At 41.3% G+C, this 18769-nt stretch overlaps 1 protein-coding gene across 11 annotated transcripts in view; it reads left to right on the top strand.

Moving 5' to 3' along the window:
• The first annotated feature begins 11286 nt into the window (after positions 1-11286).
• The window catches only part of TOPBP1 (DNA topoisomerase II binding protein 1), a 77939-nt gene continuing 70456 nt past the window's right edge, over positions 11287-18769 (top strand). For 3 of the 11 annotated variants that reach the window (XM_021069467.2, XM_021069466.2, XM_021069465.2), the window contains exons 1-5: positions 11287-11411; positions 12038-12128; positions 14598-14732; positions 16803-16946; positions 17781-17962. In XM_021069467.2, the coding sequence (XP_020925126.2) occupies positions 12045-12128; positions 14598-14732; positions 16803-16946; positions 17781-17962 (545 nt within the window). In that variant the 5' untranslated portion in view covers positions 11287-11411; positions 12038-12044. Of the gene's footprint in view, positions 11412-12037; positions 12129-14597; positions 14733-15500; positions 15670-16219; positions 16374-16699; positions 16726-16802; positions 16947-17780; positions 17963-18769 lie in introns of those variants that run through there. The other 8 variants (XM_084989690.1, XM_084989693.1, XM_021069469.2 and 5 more) reach the window with 8 other exon arrangements.

The following is an 18769-nucleotide window of genomic DNA, read 5'->3' as shown; positions in this document are numbered from 1 at the left end:
ATTTCTTCTTTTTTTTTTACTTTTTAAAAAGTTTTATTGAAGTGTGGTTGATTTACAATGTTATGTTGATTTCTGCGGTATGTCTGTTTCTTTTGATTCTGTCAACTTTTGTTTTATATATTTTTTTTCTTTTTTTTCTTTTTTTTGTCTTTTTCTTGGGCTGCTCCCGCGGCATATGGAGGTTCCCAGGCTGGGCGTCCAATTGGAGTTGTAGCCACCGACCTACGCCAGAGCCACAGCAACGCGGGATCTGAGCCTTGTCTGCAACCTACGCCACAGCTCACAGCAATGCCAGATTCTTAACCCACCGAGCAAGGCCAGGGATCGAACCTGCAACCCCATGGTTCCTAGTTGGATTCATTAACCACTGAGCCACGAGGGGAACTCCAAGGGATTGTGCTATTTTACTGGTGGGTTATTTCTTTTATAAGTATGATCATCATGAAATGTCTTTTTTCATTTTTTAAAGTTTTATTGAAGTATAGTTGACTTACAATTTGTGGTAATTTCTGCTGTACAACAGAGTGACTCGGTTATAAATGTACATGCATCCATTCTCCTTCAGATTCTTTTGCCACATAGACGATCACAGAATATTGGGTATAGAGTTCTCTGTGCTATACAGCAAGTCCCTATGGCCGATCATTCCATAGACCTCAGTGTGCATATGCCAATCCCAAACCCCAGTCCACCCCTCACCCACCAAAATGCCTCTTTTTATCTCTAGTAATGTTTCTTGCCTTAGAGTCTTATCTAATATTGATATAATTAAACCAGGTTTCTTTAGTCAATTATAGGCATGATATTTTTTTTACTCCATTTGTGTTCAGTGTTTCTGTGTCCTTATAGCTAAAGTACATCTTTTTTTTTTTTTTGTCTAAAGTATGTCTTTTATAAGAAACAGATTTTTAAAAATTCCATTTGATAATTTTAGGCTTTTAATTGGCATATAGTTTGCTGACATTTCATGTAGTTACTGATGTATTGGGGTGTTATTTATCACCTTATTATTTGTTTTCTACTTGGCTAACCTCTTTTATATACTTTCCATTCTTTTCCTCTTTTAATCTTTTTTTTTTTTTTTTTTTTGTCTTTTTGCCTTTTGAGGGCCGCTCCCACGGCATATGGAGGTTCCCAAGCTAGGGGTCTAATCGGAGCTGTAGCTGCCAACCTACGCCAGAGCCACAGCAATGCGGGATCCGAGCCGCATCTGTGACCTACACCACAGCTCACGGCAACGCCAGATCGTTAACCCACTGAGCAAGGACAGGGATCGAACCCGCAACCTCATGGTTCCTAGTCAGATTTGTTAACCACTGAGCCACAACGGGAACTCCTCCTCTTTTAATCATTTTTAAAAAATGCATCCATTTTTTCCTATTTACTTGTTAGTTACATATTATTTTCCTATTCTTTTAATGAGTACCCAATAGATTGCAACACAACCTCCTGACTTATTAAAGTGTAAAGAGCATTATCACTTCTATGACTTCCTTGCTAGTGCTAGGGACTTTATAACAAGTTCACTTACTGTTTTCTGACTATTGTGTTATGTTATGCATTTTTAATTTCATTTATAGTTTAGAAAGTCACAAAATTTTATGTTTGTTAAGTCAGTATTGATTTATGGTTAACCACATATTTACTCTCTTGACTTCTTCCCCATTTCCGTGGTTCCATCTGGGATCATTTTTATTGTCTAAAAGAATTTCTGTCCCTTGGTACAAATTTTCTTGCAAAGAATTTTCTCAGGGTCTTAAATGCCTTTTTTTTTCTTTTCTTTTTTCCCCCTTTCTTTTTAAGGTTGCACTGTGGCATGTGGGAGTTTCCAGGCTTGGGGTCCAATCATAGCTGCAGCTGCCGCCCTACACCACAGCAGCACCAGATCAGAGCCACATCTGCCACCTGTGTCACAGCTTGTGGCAACAGCAGATCCTTAATCCTCTGAGTGAGGCCAGGGATCAAACCTTCATCCTCATGGACACTTGGAGTTCCTGTCGTGGTGCAGTGGAAACAAATCCAACTAGAAACCATGAGGTTGCTGTTCGATCCCTGGCCACGCTTAGTGGGTTAAGGATCCAGCGTTGCCATGAGCTGTGGTGTAGGTCACAGACGAGGCTCGGATCTGGTGTTGCTGTGGCGTAGGATGGCAGCTGCCGCTCCGATTAGACCCCTAGCCTGGGAATCTCCATATCCCTCGGATGCGACCCTAAAACAAACAAACAAACAAAAAAAATCCCTGCATCCTCACAGACACTATTCTTAACCCACAGTAGGAACTCCTTAAATATCTTTAACTAATTGTCTTCTAAGTTTTTTTTTTCCTCACCAAGTGTAATATTCCACTCTGTTGGTTATTTCCTTAATATTGTCTCTGCGTTGTGTTCTTTTGTCCATAATTTCTGTTGTGAAGTCAAATATTGCTGCTTTTAAAATATTCCCTTTATCATCTTATTTTCTTTTGTTTGGCTATATTATGCCTAAGTGTGATTTTATCCTAGTTGTGACTGTGTGCTCTATTTTCATCACTCTTGGAAAATTCTTTTTTTTTTTTCTTTTATGGCTGCAGCCATGGCATATGAAAGTTTCCAGGCCAGGGATTGAATCCCAGCAACAGCTGCAACCTACTGCAGAGCTTTTAACCCACTGTGCCAGGCCTGGGATTGAACCCAAGCCTCTGCGAAGACCCAAGCTATTGGTCGTCAGATTCTTAACCTACTGCACTATAGCAGGAACACCTGTCTATTCTCTCTTGACTCTACTTCTATGACTGTAATTGTGTAGTACTCTTTTTAAAATATGCACATATATCGTGCTTTTTTTCCCTATATTTCCGTCTTTTTTTTTCTTGCTGTGTTCCAGTTCAGATATTTTATGTTAACCTGTCTTCCAGCTTACTAATTCTCTCTTCTCTGTGTCTATTTGTACTGTTAAATCCATTTAATGAGAAATTAACATCAATTGTTGCATTTTCATTTAAACTCATGTTTTAGATGTTTTTGGAGTAAAACAGGTTCTTTGCTGTTTACAAGGTTATTTCTGAGTTGCAAAGACTCTCTTTCCATAGCTTCATAATTCCTGTATTTCCCCCAGTTTTGCCTACCACAATAAGACAAATCGCAAAGACACTTTTTCTTAGATCTGTAGTAGAATTATTGCCTTTCTCACTGCTAGAATTTCCATTTGACTTCTTCTTCATAAATTTCAGTTCACCAAAGAAATTCTCCATCTTTTCCATTATATTCACCATCTTTTCTTCCATTTTTATCACATTTTACTCTACTTTTTGACTCTACTAATCGTGGGGATTTTTTGGGGGGTGGCTGTCTTTTTTTAAGGGCCTAACAGAGAGCATATGGAAGTCCCCAGGCTAGGAGTCGAATCAGAGCTGCAGCTGCCAGCCACAGCCACAGCCACAGCAATGCAGGATCTGATCCATGTTTGCAACCTACACCACAGCTCACGGCAATGCTGGACCCTTAACCCACTGAGCAAGGCCAGGGATAGAACCTGCATCCTCGTGGATACTAGCTGGGTTCGTTACCAACTGAGCCATGATGGGAATTCCTAATTATGGTTTTTAAAGTTCCTTGTCAGAGTTCCCCGTTGTGCTTCAAGGTAAGAAACTCGACTAGTATCCATGAGGACTCGGATTCCATCCCTGGCCTCACTCGGTGGGTTAAGGATCCAGTGTTACCAGGAGCTGCGGTGTAGATTGCAGACATGGCTCAGATTGTGTGTTGCCATGGCTATGGCCAGCAGCTGCAGCTCTGATTCAACCCCTAGCCTGGGAACTTCTGTATACTGCAGATGTGGCCCTAAATAAATAAGTAAATGGCTAAATTTCCTTGTCTGTCTGCTAGCTGCAGTATCTGGATTATTCGTGGATGTATTTATATTGTGAGCTTTTCTACTAGGTTTTTTTTTTGACATACAGTTCTCCTGGCATGCCTTTTAATTTTTGCTTGAACAACTGGATATTGCATATAAAATATTTTAGAGGCTCTAGACAATATACCATAATTTCCAAGGGGAGTTCGCTCTTTCATTCTGCTAAGAAGATAGAATGGGGACTAGTCACTTGGATCCATCTGAGATTTGGTTGAATCAAGACTAGTTTGCAATTTTAATAGGCTCCTTCCTATATCTTCACACTGAAAGCCTGGTACGGCTGGCAGAAAATGGCCCCTCTAAAGTCATCCACGTCCTAATCCCACAAACTGTGAATATGTTTCAAGGCAAGGGAGGATTAAGGTTGCAGATGGAATTAGAGTTGTTAATCAGGCAATTTGGGGATAAACGGATTATCCTAAATTATTTGGTTGGGTCAGTGCAATCACAGGGATTCTTTAAATGTTGAAGAGGGAAGCAGAAGAGTTAGTATCTGAGAGAGACAATGTAAGAAAGACTCTACAGTTGCTGGCTTTGAAGGTGGAAGGGGGTGAGGCCATGAGCCAAAAAATGTGAGCAGCTTCAAAGCTGGAAAAGGCAAAAGAATGGATTCTCTTGTAGAGACTTCAGAAAGGAGCACACAGCCCTGCCAACACCTTGAGTTTAGCCCAGTGAGATCCATTTCAGACTTCAGACCTACAGAACCATAAGATAATAAATTTGCATCGTTTTAAGCTGCTAAATTTGTGGTGATTGTTACAGAAGAAATAGTAAACTAATACACTTGCTATATTCTTTGGGACCTTTGTGGAATTTTATTTTTCTGCCTCCCATTCATTCTATGGAGCTTCACATTGTGCCAAATTCCTTAAGAGGAAAACTGATTATGTGCTAGGCTTAGCTCTCTGTACTCTCTTCTCCTTGGGATCTTGTCTCCAATTGTTTTTCCAGCACTGAGGTTCTGCTAGGAGTGGCCCACTGCTTAGGCAAAGCCAGATACATTTTGCCTTGTGCCTGGAAGTGGAAAACTCCCCCAAGTGGTTGCAGAATGTCATCTCAACCCTCTGGGTTACCCCCTCCCTTTTCCAGAAATTTGGCACTTCTAATTTCTAATACTCTTTTTTTTTTTTTTTTTCTTTTCTTTTCTAGAGCTGCACCTGCAGCATATGGACGTTTCCAAGCTAGGGGTCTAATCAGAGCTATAGCTGCCAGCCTAAGCCAGAGCCACAGCAACATGGGATCCGAGCCACATCTGCAACCTACACCACAGCTCACAGAAACGCTGTATCCTTAACCCACTGAGTGAGGTCATGGATCGAACCCACAACCTCATAGTTCCTAGTCGGATTTGTTAACCACTGAGCCACGACGGGAACTCCTAATTTCTAATGCTCTTGAAATAGATGTTTTCTGGAGTTCCCGTCATGGCGCAGTGGTTAACGAACCCGACTAGGAATCACGAGGTTTGGGTTCGAATCCCTGGCCTTGCTCAGTGGGTTAAGGATCTGGCATTGCCGTGAGCTGTGGTGTAGGTTACAGACGAGGCTCGGATCCTACGTTGCTGTGGCTGTGGCTGTGGCGTAGGCCAGCAGCTACAGCTCTGATTAGATCCCTATGGGAATCTCCATGTGTCGCAGGAGCGGCCCTAGAAAAGGCAAAAAAAAAAAAAAAAAAAAAGAAAAAAGAAAAAAAACAAGAAAAGAAATAGATGTTTTCTGATGCTTTCTCCACATCTAGATCTATTCAACAATAGTATAATTCCTGCACAAGCTACTTCACCATGGCAGAAGCACTAGCCAAGGATGACATTAGCTACTCATTTTTAATCTTTTTTTTTTTTTCAGGGCCACACCTGCAGCATATGGAAGTTCCCAGGCTAGGGGTTGAATCAGAACTGCAGCTGCTGGCCGCAGCCACAGCCACAGCCACAGCAATGCAGGATTCAAACCACGTCTGCAACCTACACCAATGCTCATGGCAACACAGAAACCCAACACACCAGTGAGGCTAGGGATCAAAACCTCATCTACATGGATACCAGTCAGTTTCCTAACCTGCTGAGCCACAACAGGAACTCCTAATCTTTATTTTTTAAGACTCTAGTGTATTGTTACTAAATGAATTTCACAGGGTACTGTGCTCATGTGTAACTTCTTTAGCTCGTCTTCCATTTACTCCTAACTTTGAAAGGAAATATGGTCTATGAGGGCAGAGATCACATTTGTTTTGTTCAATGTGTTGATCCTATTGGAAAATAGTGCCTAATATAAGGCTCAAAAAATTAACAAATAGATGAATAAATGCACAGGATTATATCCAAAGTAGGTTGAGCAATTGTCTCCGTAAGCCTGCAGCAAAGACCAATTAGGGTCAAGGGGTGCATATTGCTGCTAAGATTGATGATCTACCTAAAGCTAACAGCCTAAATCCAATAGGCCAAGGTGCCCTCTGACCTCTGAGTAGCGCAAACTATGGAAACTTCCTACATATGGGGACAAAGTCATCTTGCAAAGGAAGGCCATTCATGGTGCCAAAGCCATCTTTGTTGCTTTGGCATAATCTCTCACAATAGCAGAGCAGAAGGTTAGATTGTATTGTCAAAAACATTTTAAAGACTTCATGATGACCTTTAGAAAATCAGGGATTTGTAAATTGATCATTGTGTGTAGGCACTGAGCTAAGTGTTTTTCTAATATTAAAATAAACCCACAAGGTAGATGCTGTTGTCATCTCATTTTATACAGGAAGAAAGTGAGGTACACGGAGGTTAAGTAATTTGCACAAGGTAGCCAGCCGGTACATGTCAGAGCTGACATTCAAATTAAGCAGCCTTCACAACATTGTAAATCAACTATACTTCAATAAAACTTTAAAAAATAAAATTCTTAGGTTACAAAAAAAAAAAAACCCCAAAAAAAAACTAGGCAGCCTGCTTCCAAGTCCATGTTTTTTCCCAGGTGGCCTCTGGAGTCACTTCATTCTTTCCTCTTTCCAAGGGCCTTCTGGTAATGAAAGACAGTTTTGTTTTTCCTCTTAGGGCTGCACCTGCGGCATATGTTAGTTCCCAGGCTAGGGGTCGAATCAGAGCTTCAGGTGCCAGCCACAGCCACAGCCACAGCAACGTGGGATCTGAGCCGTGTCTGTGACCTACACCACAGCTCACTGCAATGCTGTATCCTTAACCCACTGAGCCACTACTGGAACTCTGCAAAGACAGTTTTTGAAGTGGCAACACATCTGTTTAAACCCTGCCAACTTCGAAAAAGAAAAAAAATAAAAATAAAAAATAAACCCTGCCAACTTCAGAATTGATTAGGTTGGTACCAGTCGCCATAACAGATGAAACTCTCAATCTCAGTGGTTTAATACAGTAAACTATTGCTAATATAAAACCCAGTTGGCAGCAGTAGTGCTTATCTGTTGAAGAGGCAGGGGGGTGGGGTGGGTGGGGTGGGGGGGTGGAGATTTCATCTTTGGAGCTCTTGACAGACATTCAGAGCTCTGCAATTTTCAACATGCAGTTTCCAAGACTATTGTTTGTGTTGGGATCTAGAATAAGGACGTGTGGGACCCAGTATGAGAGGTTGGCATGGACCAGGCTCAGAAGTGCTAAACATCACTTCAGCTTACATTGTATCAGCCATAGCTCAGTCACATGATCCCACCTAGATGCAAACAGGATGGGAACTGGAATCTGTGGCTGAGCACTCTGTTCCAGCAACAACACACATTATCAAGAGGAGCAAATGTCTTGGGTCTTTTGTCTTAGTTTGAGTTTCCCTAGAAATCACACTTTTAGACAAGACTATTCAAATGTTTTATTTGGTAAGTAAAGAAACACAGTTTAGGAGTTCCCGTCGTGGCGCAGTGGTTAATAAATCCAACTAGGAACCATGAGGTTGAGGGTTCGATCCCTGCCCTTGCTCAGTGGGTTAACGATCCAGCGTTGCCATGAGCTGTGGTGTAGGTTGAAGACTCGGCTTGAATCCCGAGTTGCTGTGGCTCTGGATTAGGACAGCTGCTACAGCTCTGATTCGACTCCTAGCCTGGGAACCTCCATATGCCTCGGGAGTGGCCCAAGAAATGGCAAAAAGACAAAAAAAAGAAACACAGTTTAGAGAAACGAGACAGACCTAAGAAGGCATCCAGGGAGCTCCTTGGTTGTCTAGTGGTTAAGACTGAGCCATGATGGGCACTCCTGGATTTTTTTCTCTTATTTTTTGCTTGAAATCAAGCCACTTCTTCTGAGTTTATTACTTTCTTATAATACCTAATTAAATGCAGCTAACAGCCACCAACACATGCCACTAACATTCCATTTTACCTCCTTTTCCCTATACTTTAGCAGACTCAGTAGGCCGATGTTCTACCATCCAGCTATTGAAGACAGACAACAAATAAATATTGTGCTGCAGCAAAGACTATTTCTGCAGCAAGAAAGATAATTTACTAATCTCATTTTTTTGCATTTTTAATTTATTAAAAAATTTTTATTATGATTGATTTACAATGTTCTGTCAATTTCTATTGTACAGCAAGGTGGCCCAGTCATACATATATACACACATTCTTTTTCTCACAATATCTTCCATCATGTTCCATCACAAGTAAGTAGATACATAGTTCCATGTGCTATACAGCAGGATCTCATTGCCCATCCACTCCAAATGCCAGAGTTTTCATCTACTAACCCCAGATTCCCAATCCATCCCACCCCTTCCTTCTCCCCCCTGGCAACCAAGAGTCTGTCCTATATGTACTAATCTCATTTTTTAATTATACATTTCCTTATATGTAGGTACGTATTCATTTACAGCACTGAAAACAAATATAAAACCCTATCACTGAAAACAATCTATTTTTAGTTTATTTTTTAGTTTTCAGAAATCTTATCTATGTAGCAAAATAGGACAAGAAATACTCGTTTTCTCACCATCCACATTTTAAAAGTAACTGCCCTGCTATATTTATTTCCTGTGTCTCTTCATTCTACAAACATAAGGTTCCCTATAACTGTACTCCAGGCAGGGTCTGAAGCTTCTGGCTCTAGGTCACAGAAATGCCAAAGAAACAGGGATTAATGTGAGGGAGGTAAGAGTAAAGTTAAGGCCCAGATTTATCTTCCAAAGGTAGCTGCCAGAGAGCACATCACAACTATTCCTGTTTTTACTGAAATCTTCATGGACCGCAACCTGTATAACCACGTTCACTCTTTCCTAAGGGACTGCTATGCAAGCAAACCTTAATATGCATTAGAATCAGCTTGTTAAAACTCAGAGCAGCAGCCCCACCCTCCAACTCCGCACTTCAAGAAGTCTGACTCAATAATGTTCATTTCTGGAGTTCCCGTTGTGGCTCAGTGGTTAAAGAATCCGACTAGGAACCATGAGGTTTTGGGTTCGATTCCTGGCCTCACTCAGTGGGTTGAGGATCGGGCGTTGCCATGAGCTGTGATGTAGGTTGCAGACGTGGCTTGGATTCCACGTTGCTGTGGCTCTGGTGTAGGCTGGCAGCTACAGCTCTGATTAGACCCCTAGCCTGGGAACCTCCATACGCCATGGGAGCGGCCCAAGAAAAGGCAAAAAGACAAAAAAAAAAAAAAAAAAAAAAAAAAGAATGTTCATTTCTAACAAATTCTCAGGTGATGCTTATGCTGCTGGTCCAGGCACCACACCAGACAAAGACCCAGGGCTCTAGCTAATGCCCAAGATTAGGGGCCTCCGAGACAGACCCTCTTTGCCCATGTGCAGATACAGATGGCAAAACTTGGCCCCTGGTCTCCTGTTCTCAAGAGGAGATGGACTCCCTTGCTATTCAGATCCAGCCACGAAAAGCTAAAGGGTTGATTTCATTTTCCCCCTCCTCCTCCTCCTCCTCATTAGCAGCATCTGTGAGTCCCTTCCTCCTCCCATGAGGCCTCCACTGGGCCCCAGGAATGGTCAGGATCAGGCTCCTGCCCCAGGGCTGACCTCCCTGTAGAGATGGGTGGCAGCCTGTAACCGGGACCCCTGTGGTGGGTCAGGAGGAGCTAAGCCTTCTGGCCACAGCACCTCAGCTCAAATGCAGGTACAGCCACCTCCCAGGTGGGTGGCCCTGGGCAAGTCACACAGCCCTGAGCTTCACTTTCCCATCTAGGTGACTTGGACAGTAATGCCCACATTCTAGGGCAGAACGCTGGGTAGAGTGAGCAGGAACAGGGCAAGCAGGAGTCCCCTGTCCACTGTGGGGTGCCTGACAACAGTAATTACTACACAGCTCACCACAGACTTGCTCCTTCACAGTGAACTGAGGCGGTGCCATTTCTTTTTACAACTCTAGTAACTTTCACTCATGTGTATGTAGACTTGCCTCACCATCTCCCTGATAACAGTGCTTTACCTTTGAGCCCCTGTGTTATTCTGACTACCCTTCCACAGATATGTTCACACACTTAGACCCAAGCTGCTCTTTGCTATATTGAGACATTAAAACGGAAAAGAAAAACAATCAAGGTACAGGGCCTTAAACTCTCAACATTACTCAAGTCATGACTTTATCAACCTCGTCTGGAATAAATTGAGGAGAAAATGCTAACTCAGCACTTTGTCATTGTCCATCAACCAGCCAGGATCCAGCGATCCTGTTTCACCTCCTCTCCCCTGATCTTTGCCTTCTCAACAGTAGCTTCCATCCCAGAATCTAACTCAAGTGGTTACAGAGAAGGAAAATGAGATGCTCATTGAAAGGTTTAAGGGAAGGGGGAATCACAGAAGACCTTGGTGAAGATCTCTTTGCACCAGGTGTGTAATTCAGGTCGTCCTGACACCTTTCTTCCCTTTAGACTTCCTGGCTGAGGTAGCTGATGAATACATTCATAATACACTGAAAGGAAAAGAATCCAGTCCGCCAGTCCACAGGGTGAAACAGACCCGGAAGCAGTCTAAATTCTACTTTACTGTGACCTTGAGCACGTCACTTAATTTCCCTAAGCCACAGTTTTTACATCTATAAAGTGGAGATACCACTATTTGCCCCACAGTGTTGTTTTGGACGATAATACATGGTCTCTAGGTGTAAAATATTTATCGAGGAAAACCCTCTTTCCCCTGGCTTTATTTTTTGGGTGTATTGGGGCCTCCTCTAAGGAACTCCGGGCCCCCTACCCGCTAGTCCTCAGCGCTTGGCCAACTCCCAGCGGAGCCCAGCTCGCCCTTCCGAGCCCGGAGGTCCCAAAGGCTCTAGCCCTAGATTTCCAGAACACCTAGACTGGGGTCCCACCTCACCATAGCGACCGCCCACCACGTCTCTAGACGCCTCTGCCCGCCTCGCTCGACTCCGTTGATGTCACTTCCGCCGGAAGTTTCTGCAGTTGGCGCGAAAGTCAGTTCGGGTTCGGCAATTTCCGGGTCTGCGCTTGCTTTGGGCCGGGGGCGCCGCCGGGTGCGGCGGGTGTGCGCCGGGCTGGCGCCCGAGCCCAGCAGCCGTCTTGCCGGCTGCGCGGCCCCACTCTCGCCGCCCGGAGACCCCCAGGCGCCACCGTGGTGAGTGAAGCTCGGAGAGAGGAGTCAGCTCCTTCTCCATCCCTCGGTGCTTTCGGGACGCTGTCTCTGGCCTTTGGGGCCCTGTAACCGGCCCGGGACCGGCGGGTGGAACTTAGACGCCAGAGAGGACATGACTGCTTGCTGGACCAAGAGCCGGGCCTTGCCCCGGGAGCTGGGGAGCAAGCGCTTTTCGGCGGCCTATTACGGGGCATGACTTTGCTCGCTTGTTTTCACGTTTATATTTAAACGTTTACATTACTGAGGGCTGAACGTACCTCAAGGGCCGCGGATTCCCGCAGGGACCGATTCATTCAGAGGATCTTTAAGCTAAGTACAATTGAATGCGCTTTGGCTTAAGGAACTTAGAGCCCCTGAGCACAGGCCCTTGACGGATTCAATTTAGCGACCTTAATTTCGTTATCCGATTTATTTGCAAGGATTGGTGTTGTCATCTTTTTCCTTGACTTTGTCCACATTCCAGTGTTTTCTACAAACCGTAATGATGAATTCAAAGGCAAGGCCAGAATGTTTGTCCTGAGGCATTCTTATCTATGCAGGAAAATAGGTGCTTTAAACATTTAACTTCATATGTAATGTTCTTGTTAACGGTTCCTTTATTTTGACAGTTCAAAAATGTCCAAAAATGACAAAGAACCGTTTTTTGTGAAGTTTTTAAAGTCTTCAGACAATTCCGAATGTTTTTTTAAAGCTCTTGAGGTAAGAATACTTGAAAATGTCTTGTTTGATGCAGTGAATTCCTTTTCTTGTTTTTAGTTGTTTTGATTTATTAGGCCTATTATGTCTTATTCATAATTATTTTATGTTCATAATAGTTTTACTGTAGTCTACATTATTAGATATCTCATTGTTACACATTTTTGAATTGATGTAAACATTATATATTTGGGGGTGCATGAAATCTTTAATGACATTTCTGTTGAAAGTGGTGGACCTGCTGTTCTGAAAATAATTTCTTTTTGTCTACAAACCACAGACCTTTGTTGAAAAAAATGTGAGTCCTGTATTGGTTACACTTTCTTTTTGTTGATGTTAATTGTTAAAACTATGTTTTGTTATGTACAGTATTGTATCAGAGCAGGTAGGGTCGTGTAGAGCCTTGTTACTCACTGACATCATCAGTAGCATCACCATGGCCTGAGAGTTGGGCCCTAACTCATACTTAGCAGCTAGAATCTGGTTTTTAACAAGATCCTGTGTTCAGGAATTCCCTTAGTAGCTCAGCAGTTAACAAACCTTACTAGGATCCAGGAGGATGCGGCTTCCTTCCCTGGCCTTGCTCAGTGGGTTAAGGATCCAGCGTTACCATGAGCTGTGGTGTAGGTCTTAGACTCTGCTTGTATCCTGTGTTGCTATAGCTGTGGTGAATGCCAGCAGCTTTAGCTCCCATTCCACCTGGGAACTTCCATATGTCGTGAGTGCAGCCCTAAAAAGCAAAAAAAAAAAAACCAAGATCCTGGGTCTGTTAAAGTTTAAAAACCACTGTTGTAGCAGGTTTCTTTTTAAAGTTCATTCATTCAGCAAGTAATTATTGAGTATCCTTCATCTGATGAGCACTGTTCTAGTACTCGGCATGTGTCAGTGATCAGAGCAGGCAAAGATCCATAGTTTTTCAGAGTTTTCATTTTAGTCTAGGAGGAAATAGACATTAATCAGACATATAAATGAAGAAACTATAGTGTGTTAAAGGTGCTAAGTACCGTGGGGAGAGAAATGCAAAACAGGTTAAAGGGTTCTGGAGGATGTTTGTTGGGGGAAAAGGAGAAGGGAAGATAACAATTTATTTTAAATAGAATGTGATCAGGGTAGACTTTATGAAGAAGGTTCTATTTGAGTACACTTGAAGGTGAGATAATGAGCCATATAGATATCTGGGGAAAAAGGTTTCAGGCAGAAAGAATAATCACACACAGGCCCCTGGGAAAGTGTCACAGTGTCTGTTCAGCAATAATGTGGCTGAAGAGTAGTGAGCAAGGGATGGGGGAAGACTGTTTAGGTTTACTTCAGAGAGTAAGAGTAGAAAGGTCAGGAGGGCCTTGTGGGCCATTGTAAGGATTTTGACTTTTATCTTGCAGTGAAACAGAGCCACTGGAGAGTTATACTCTGAAGAGTGACATAATCTGACTTAATTTAAAAAGGATGATGCTAAGTATTTAACATAAGAACTTCAAAATTTATTCTGAAAATACTCTTAAGTGCTTACTGGGAGTCATGATATGTTGGCAAACAAGAAAGAGAATGAAACTTTCATTCTTGTAAAGGAGAGAGACAAAAACTATAGATATATGAATATATAGAGAGATTGATATATATGTGTTATTTTTCTTCATAAAGTACACTAGAGGCACAAGATTATTTTAAAAAGTATGATCGGGGAGTTCCTGTTGTGGCTCAGTGGGTTAAGACTCTGACTAGTATCCATGAGGATATGCGTTCAATCCCTGGCCTTGATCAGTAGCTTCAGGATCTGGCATGTCTCATGGCATAAGTTGCACATGCAGCTCAGATCCTGCGTTGCTGTGTCTGTGGCTGTAGCCGTGGCTGGCAGCTGTAGCTACGGTTAAACCCCTAGCCTGGGGACTTCCATATGCTGCAGGTGCGGCCATAAAGAAAAAGCAAAACAAAAGAAAAGTATGATCAGGAAAGACATCTCTGAGGAGGTGACATTTGAGCAGATGTGGTCGAAGTGAAAGATCAAGTCAGGTGAAGTTCTGGGAGAACAGTATTTCAGTCAGTGCGAACAAGAGCAGAGCATGTAGATGAAGTTATGCTTAAATTGTTCCAGGCCTGGCAAGAAAGCAGGAGTGGCTAGAGAAAGAGTGAGCCAAAGGGATGAGAGGAAGAAGGTAAGTGGAGAGCAGGGCAGAGACAGGCAGGGGCCAGTCTTATAAGTGATTTTAAGAAATGTGGATTTTATTCTGAGTGTAGTGGGAAGCTGTTGGAATTTTTGAACAGAGTGATTTGACCTGATTTGTATTGTTGAAAAGATAACTAGCTGCTCTGTGGAGAATAGATTTAGGGCAAGAGAGGGAGAAGGAACCACTTTGGAGGGATCTAATGAGAGATAGGAAAAAGGATGGATTTGAGATGGATTTTGAAGATGGAATTCATAGGACATAAATAAAGGTGAATAATTTCTGATACATTTTTATTTATTTTTTGTTTCAGTCAATAAAAGAGTTCCAATCAGAAGAATATCTTCAGATTATTACAGAAGAGGAAGCATTGAAGATAAAGGAGAATGATAGATCACTTTATATTTGTGACCCTTTTAGTGGTGTTGTCTTCGACCATCTCAAAAAGGTTTGCTTTAACTTTTAGTGTGTTCCTTCAGCAATCTGTTTTTTGGTTTGCTTTTGCTTCAGCAGACATAAGTTCTTTACTGACCATGAAATATTTTGCAATTTATGAAATCAGAGAAATTCTTTGGTTTTGGAAATAGTGTTTTTTAAGGCTAATTGTGTTTCAGTAAGCTTTGGTTAATATGTAAGTTCATATTTCAGGGAATTTAACTTCATTTGGTACAAGTTAATCCTGTGTTAATGAAGCATTTTATTGATGAAATTCCACTGCACTGTAAACACAGTTTGAATGTAAGATTTATCAGGAAAAAATAATCGAGTAGGAAAAGACCTCAACCTAAAGCTTGGTTACTTACTGTCTTTCCTATGTGCTCCTGAATTTTAGTACTCATATCTTTTTTTTTTTTTTTTTTTGCCATTTCTCAGGCCTCTCCCACGGCATATGGAGATTCCCAGGCTAGGGGTCAAATCGGAGCTGTAGCCCCCGGCCTACGCCACAGCCACAGCAACGCGGGATCCGAGCCGCATCTGCGACCTACACCACAGCTCAGGAAAACGCTGGATAGTTAACCCACTGAGCAAGTGCAGGGATCGAACCCTCAACCTCATGGTTCCTAGTAGGATTCATTAACCACTGCGCCACGACCGGAACTCCTTAGTATTCATATCTTTATAGGGTCTGAAAAATGATATGCTAAACAGAAGCATTTTGGGGTTAAGCATTACTAATATACCAATGAGCCATCTTATTTCTTTTTGTTGATTCTAGAGTCTACTGACTCATTACTTTTTTGGTGTCTGGACAAGAGAGAAGCATTGAAATAAGAGTAAACTGACTATAATTCCATCCAGATTACAAAGAACTTAATTCTTGTTTAAAGAAGAAGAAAACATAGAAGAGTAGGTAGATGCAGTACTGTCTGTACAGTGTACAGAAGGTCTGTGCCCACCTTTGCCAAAAGCATTGTTGGTCTTGAAATAATACTGCTTGTCAGGTAGAATCAGCAGCATCAAAAACTCAGTTTTCTGGAGTTCCCATCGTGGCGCAGTGGTTAACGAATCCGACTAGGAACCATGAGGTTGCGGGTTCGATCCCTGCCCTTGCTCAGTGGGTTAACGATCCGGCGTTGCCGTGAGCTGTGGTGTAGGTTGCAGACGCGGCTCGGATCCCGCGTTGCTGTGGCTCTGGCGTAGGCCGGTGGCTACAGCTCCGATTCGACCCCTAGCCTGGGAACCTCCATATGCCGCAGGAGCGGCCCAAGAAATAGCAACAATAACAACAACAACAACAACAAAAAAAAAGACAAAAAAAAAAAAAACTCAGTTTTCTTATGACTGACCAAAAAGGTAGCAACAATCATTTGCTCTGTGGATATTTAAATCAGTCATGCTTTGGTGACTTTGGCAACAGTAGGCTTTTTAGTCTGGCCCAGGAGTGCTGAATTGAGCAAGACTGTCACCTTTCTCAATTAGCAATGAAAATAAAAGGTTTTTTCTTTTTCTTTTTTTGAGCAACCTGCAGTATCTTAGGAGAAGTCTTTGTGGATCTTCCTTGAAAAGACATTAAGTTGAAGACAAAGTATTTTAAAAAAACAAATACAGAAACTGCCTAGGATTATACTTTTTTGGGGTAACATAATAGGTATTTTAGAGGGACTTTATCTGAGCTCATACTTTTAAACTACTTTATTGGCTGAAAGCTTCATTTGAAAAGTAAATGTAGATATTTACTAATTCTAATGGCATGAGACTGTTAATTCACATCCCCTGTCATTAAGATTGCATTTGTTTTAGAGATTAAAAATTTAATGGCAACTTTGAGTATGGCTTTTAGAGCTTATTTCTTTTGATAGCCTGCATTGTTTGATTTGCTTGTATGTGTGTGTTTTAACGTGGTGTGTGTTTGAGAAATCATATAATGGTCTTTTTTTTTTTTTTCCTTGTAACAATTTGGTGATTTTTCTGCAGTGGTCATCAACTCCTATAAAGAATTGGTAAATATTACAAAATGTAATCTTAATGTAAGACTGAAGGTCTTTTCCTACTTACTAAACTTTATCTGTTTTTGTAGCTTGGCTGCAGAATTGTTGGTCCTCAAGTGGTCATATTTTGTATGCACCACCAGCGATGTGTCCCAAGAGCGGAGCATCCAGTTTATAACATGGTTATGTCTGATGTAACTGTATCTTGTACAAGCCTGGAAAAAGACAAAAGGGTAGGTGTTGAGGTGTTGAGAGGAATATCATGATCAATATATATATTTCCACACTTAATTTTTCACTGTGTAGGAGATACTTCAAAAGACCTTGCACTTGGTGTTCATGACTTATAGCAAAATCAAGATGACAGTGTATATCTTTTTTAATTTTTTAATAAATTAAGGAGTTCTTGCTGTGGTGCAACATGATCTAGTGTCTGCAGCACTAAGACGCAGGTTTGGTCCCTGGCCTGGCACAGTGGGTTAACGGATCTGGCGTTGCCACAGCTGCAGCTTGGATCTGATCCCTGGCTCAGGAACTCCATATGCCATGGGGCTGCCACAAAAGAAAAAAAATTGATAAATAAATTGAATACAGTGGAATCTTTTGTTGAAAACTGGCTAGTTGAAGTTTTTTGTTTTGATTTAAAGAGGAAGCTCAGTTTTTTCCTCTGTATAATCAGTGAGTTTGTTTTTGAATCATTTATATTTTTCCATCATAGTTGGTTAAAAAAGGCTTCTGAGAGCTATGTATATGTTTTTATATATTACGTGTATAATTTATATTTTTTGAGTATGTACATGGCGTAAAAATTATTTTTTATTGTAGAAGCAACATAGTTAAATTTATGGAAGATAAATGTAGGGAGATAATGTGTATAAAGATAACTATTCTAAAACGTATACTTTATATTCCCACAAGTAATTTTGTCAATTATTTAATTTTATGGTGGTGGTGAACATTTGTACATTCAAACTAACAACAAAAGATGTTTATGGGATATTGCATAATAAGTGGAAGAGATATAGTTTTCCTCCCTATTAATAAAGTATTTTCTTTTGGGGCTACAGGAAGAAGTTCATAAATATGTACAAATGATGGGTGGACGCGTATACAGAGACCTTAACGTATCAGTAACTCACCTTATTGCAGGAGAAGTTGGTAGCAAAAAATATTTAGTTGCAGCAAACCTAAAAAAACCTATTTTGCTTCCTTCTTGGATAAAAACACTTTGGGAGAAATCACAAGAGAAGTAAGAAAAATATTTAGATATTTTCTAGATTTGAAAAAATGATGCATTCAATCATTTTGGCATATTGTGGGCTTTCATAGGGGAGGTTTTATGACACTCTCTTTGGATTTGTTATTTGGGGACAAAAAAAAATTGTTACTCTTCTCTAATATAAACAAAATATAACCTATAAGCTCTCATCATCAAGTTGATAGGTAGAATGAGCTGTGTACTTAGCATCAGCTGAAAGGTGAGAAAAGCTTTGATAATAGAATTGTTTTCAGCAATAATGTTTGTAAAATAGTTGAGAAAATCAGTGTGGCAACCGTAGCTCTTAGGTTGCATTATCCATCAATACTGTGCCCGTAGTTAAGATGGAGTGTAAGTTTTAGCCACTTTGGTATTTGTATTCCCTCCCAAAGGTATATGTAAAGAGTTAAATGTAAACATATAAAAACCTATTTTATGTGACCTGAGCAAGGCATTAGATATAAAGAGAGCAAAAACAGGACAGCATCCCTGCCCTTGTGGAGCTTAGAGCCTATTTCAAAGGGTAGAATAGAGTCTCCTTTAAAATTAGATTAACAGCCAATAAGTCCAGGTACCACTGTTAGAATTCAGTAGGCATTTTTTCAGTCTTCCTTTCAACACAATCCAGCACATCCTAAACATGTCTTGATGTTGGCAGCCTCATTCCTAGACTGTTTCATCAGCACATCTGCCTAACATGGCAACAGAATAATGATATTTTTGTTGTTATTTTGCTAAAAATCATTGCTTATTATTTGTATAGTATAAAAGAAGAATTAAAAGTATATTTTTCGAGAG

The sequence above is a fragment of the Sus scrofa genome, chromosome 13 (assembly GCF_054392235.1).
Source record: "Sus scrofa isolate SSC_HxYL_T2T_F1_AM1 chromosome 13, Sscrofa_HxYL_maternal_Yorkshire_Landrace_v2.0, whole genome shotgun sequence".
NCBI lineage: Eukaryota > Metazoa > Chordata > Mammalia > Artiodactyla > Suidae > Sus > Sus scrofa.
The sequence above is the reverse complement of the archived record's forward strand: the minus strand, read 5'-3'. Positions and strand labels throughout refer to the sequence as shown.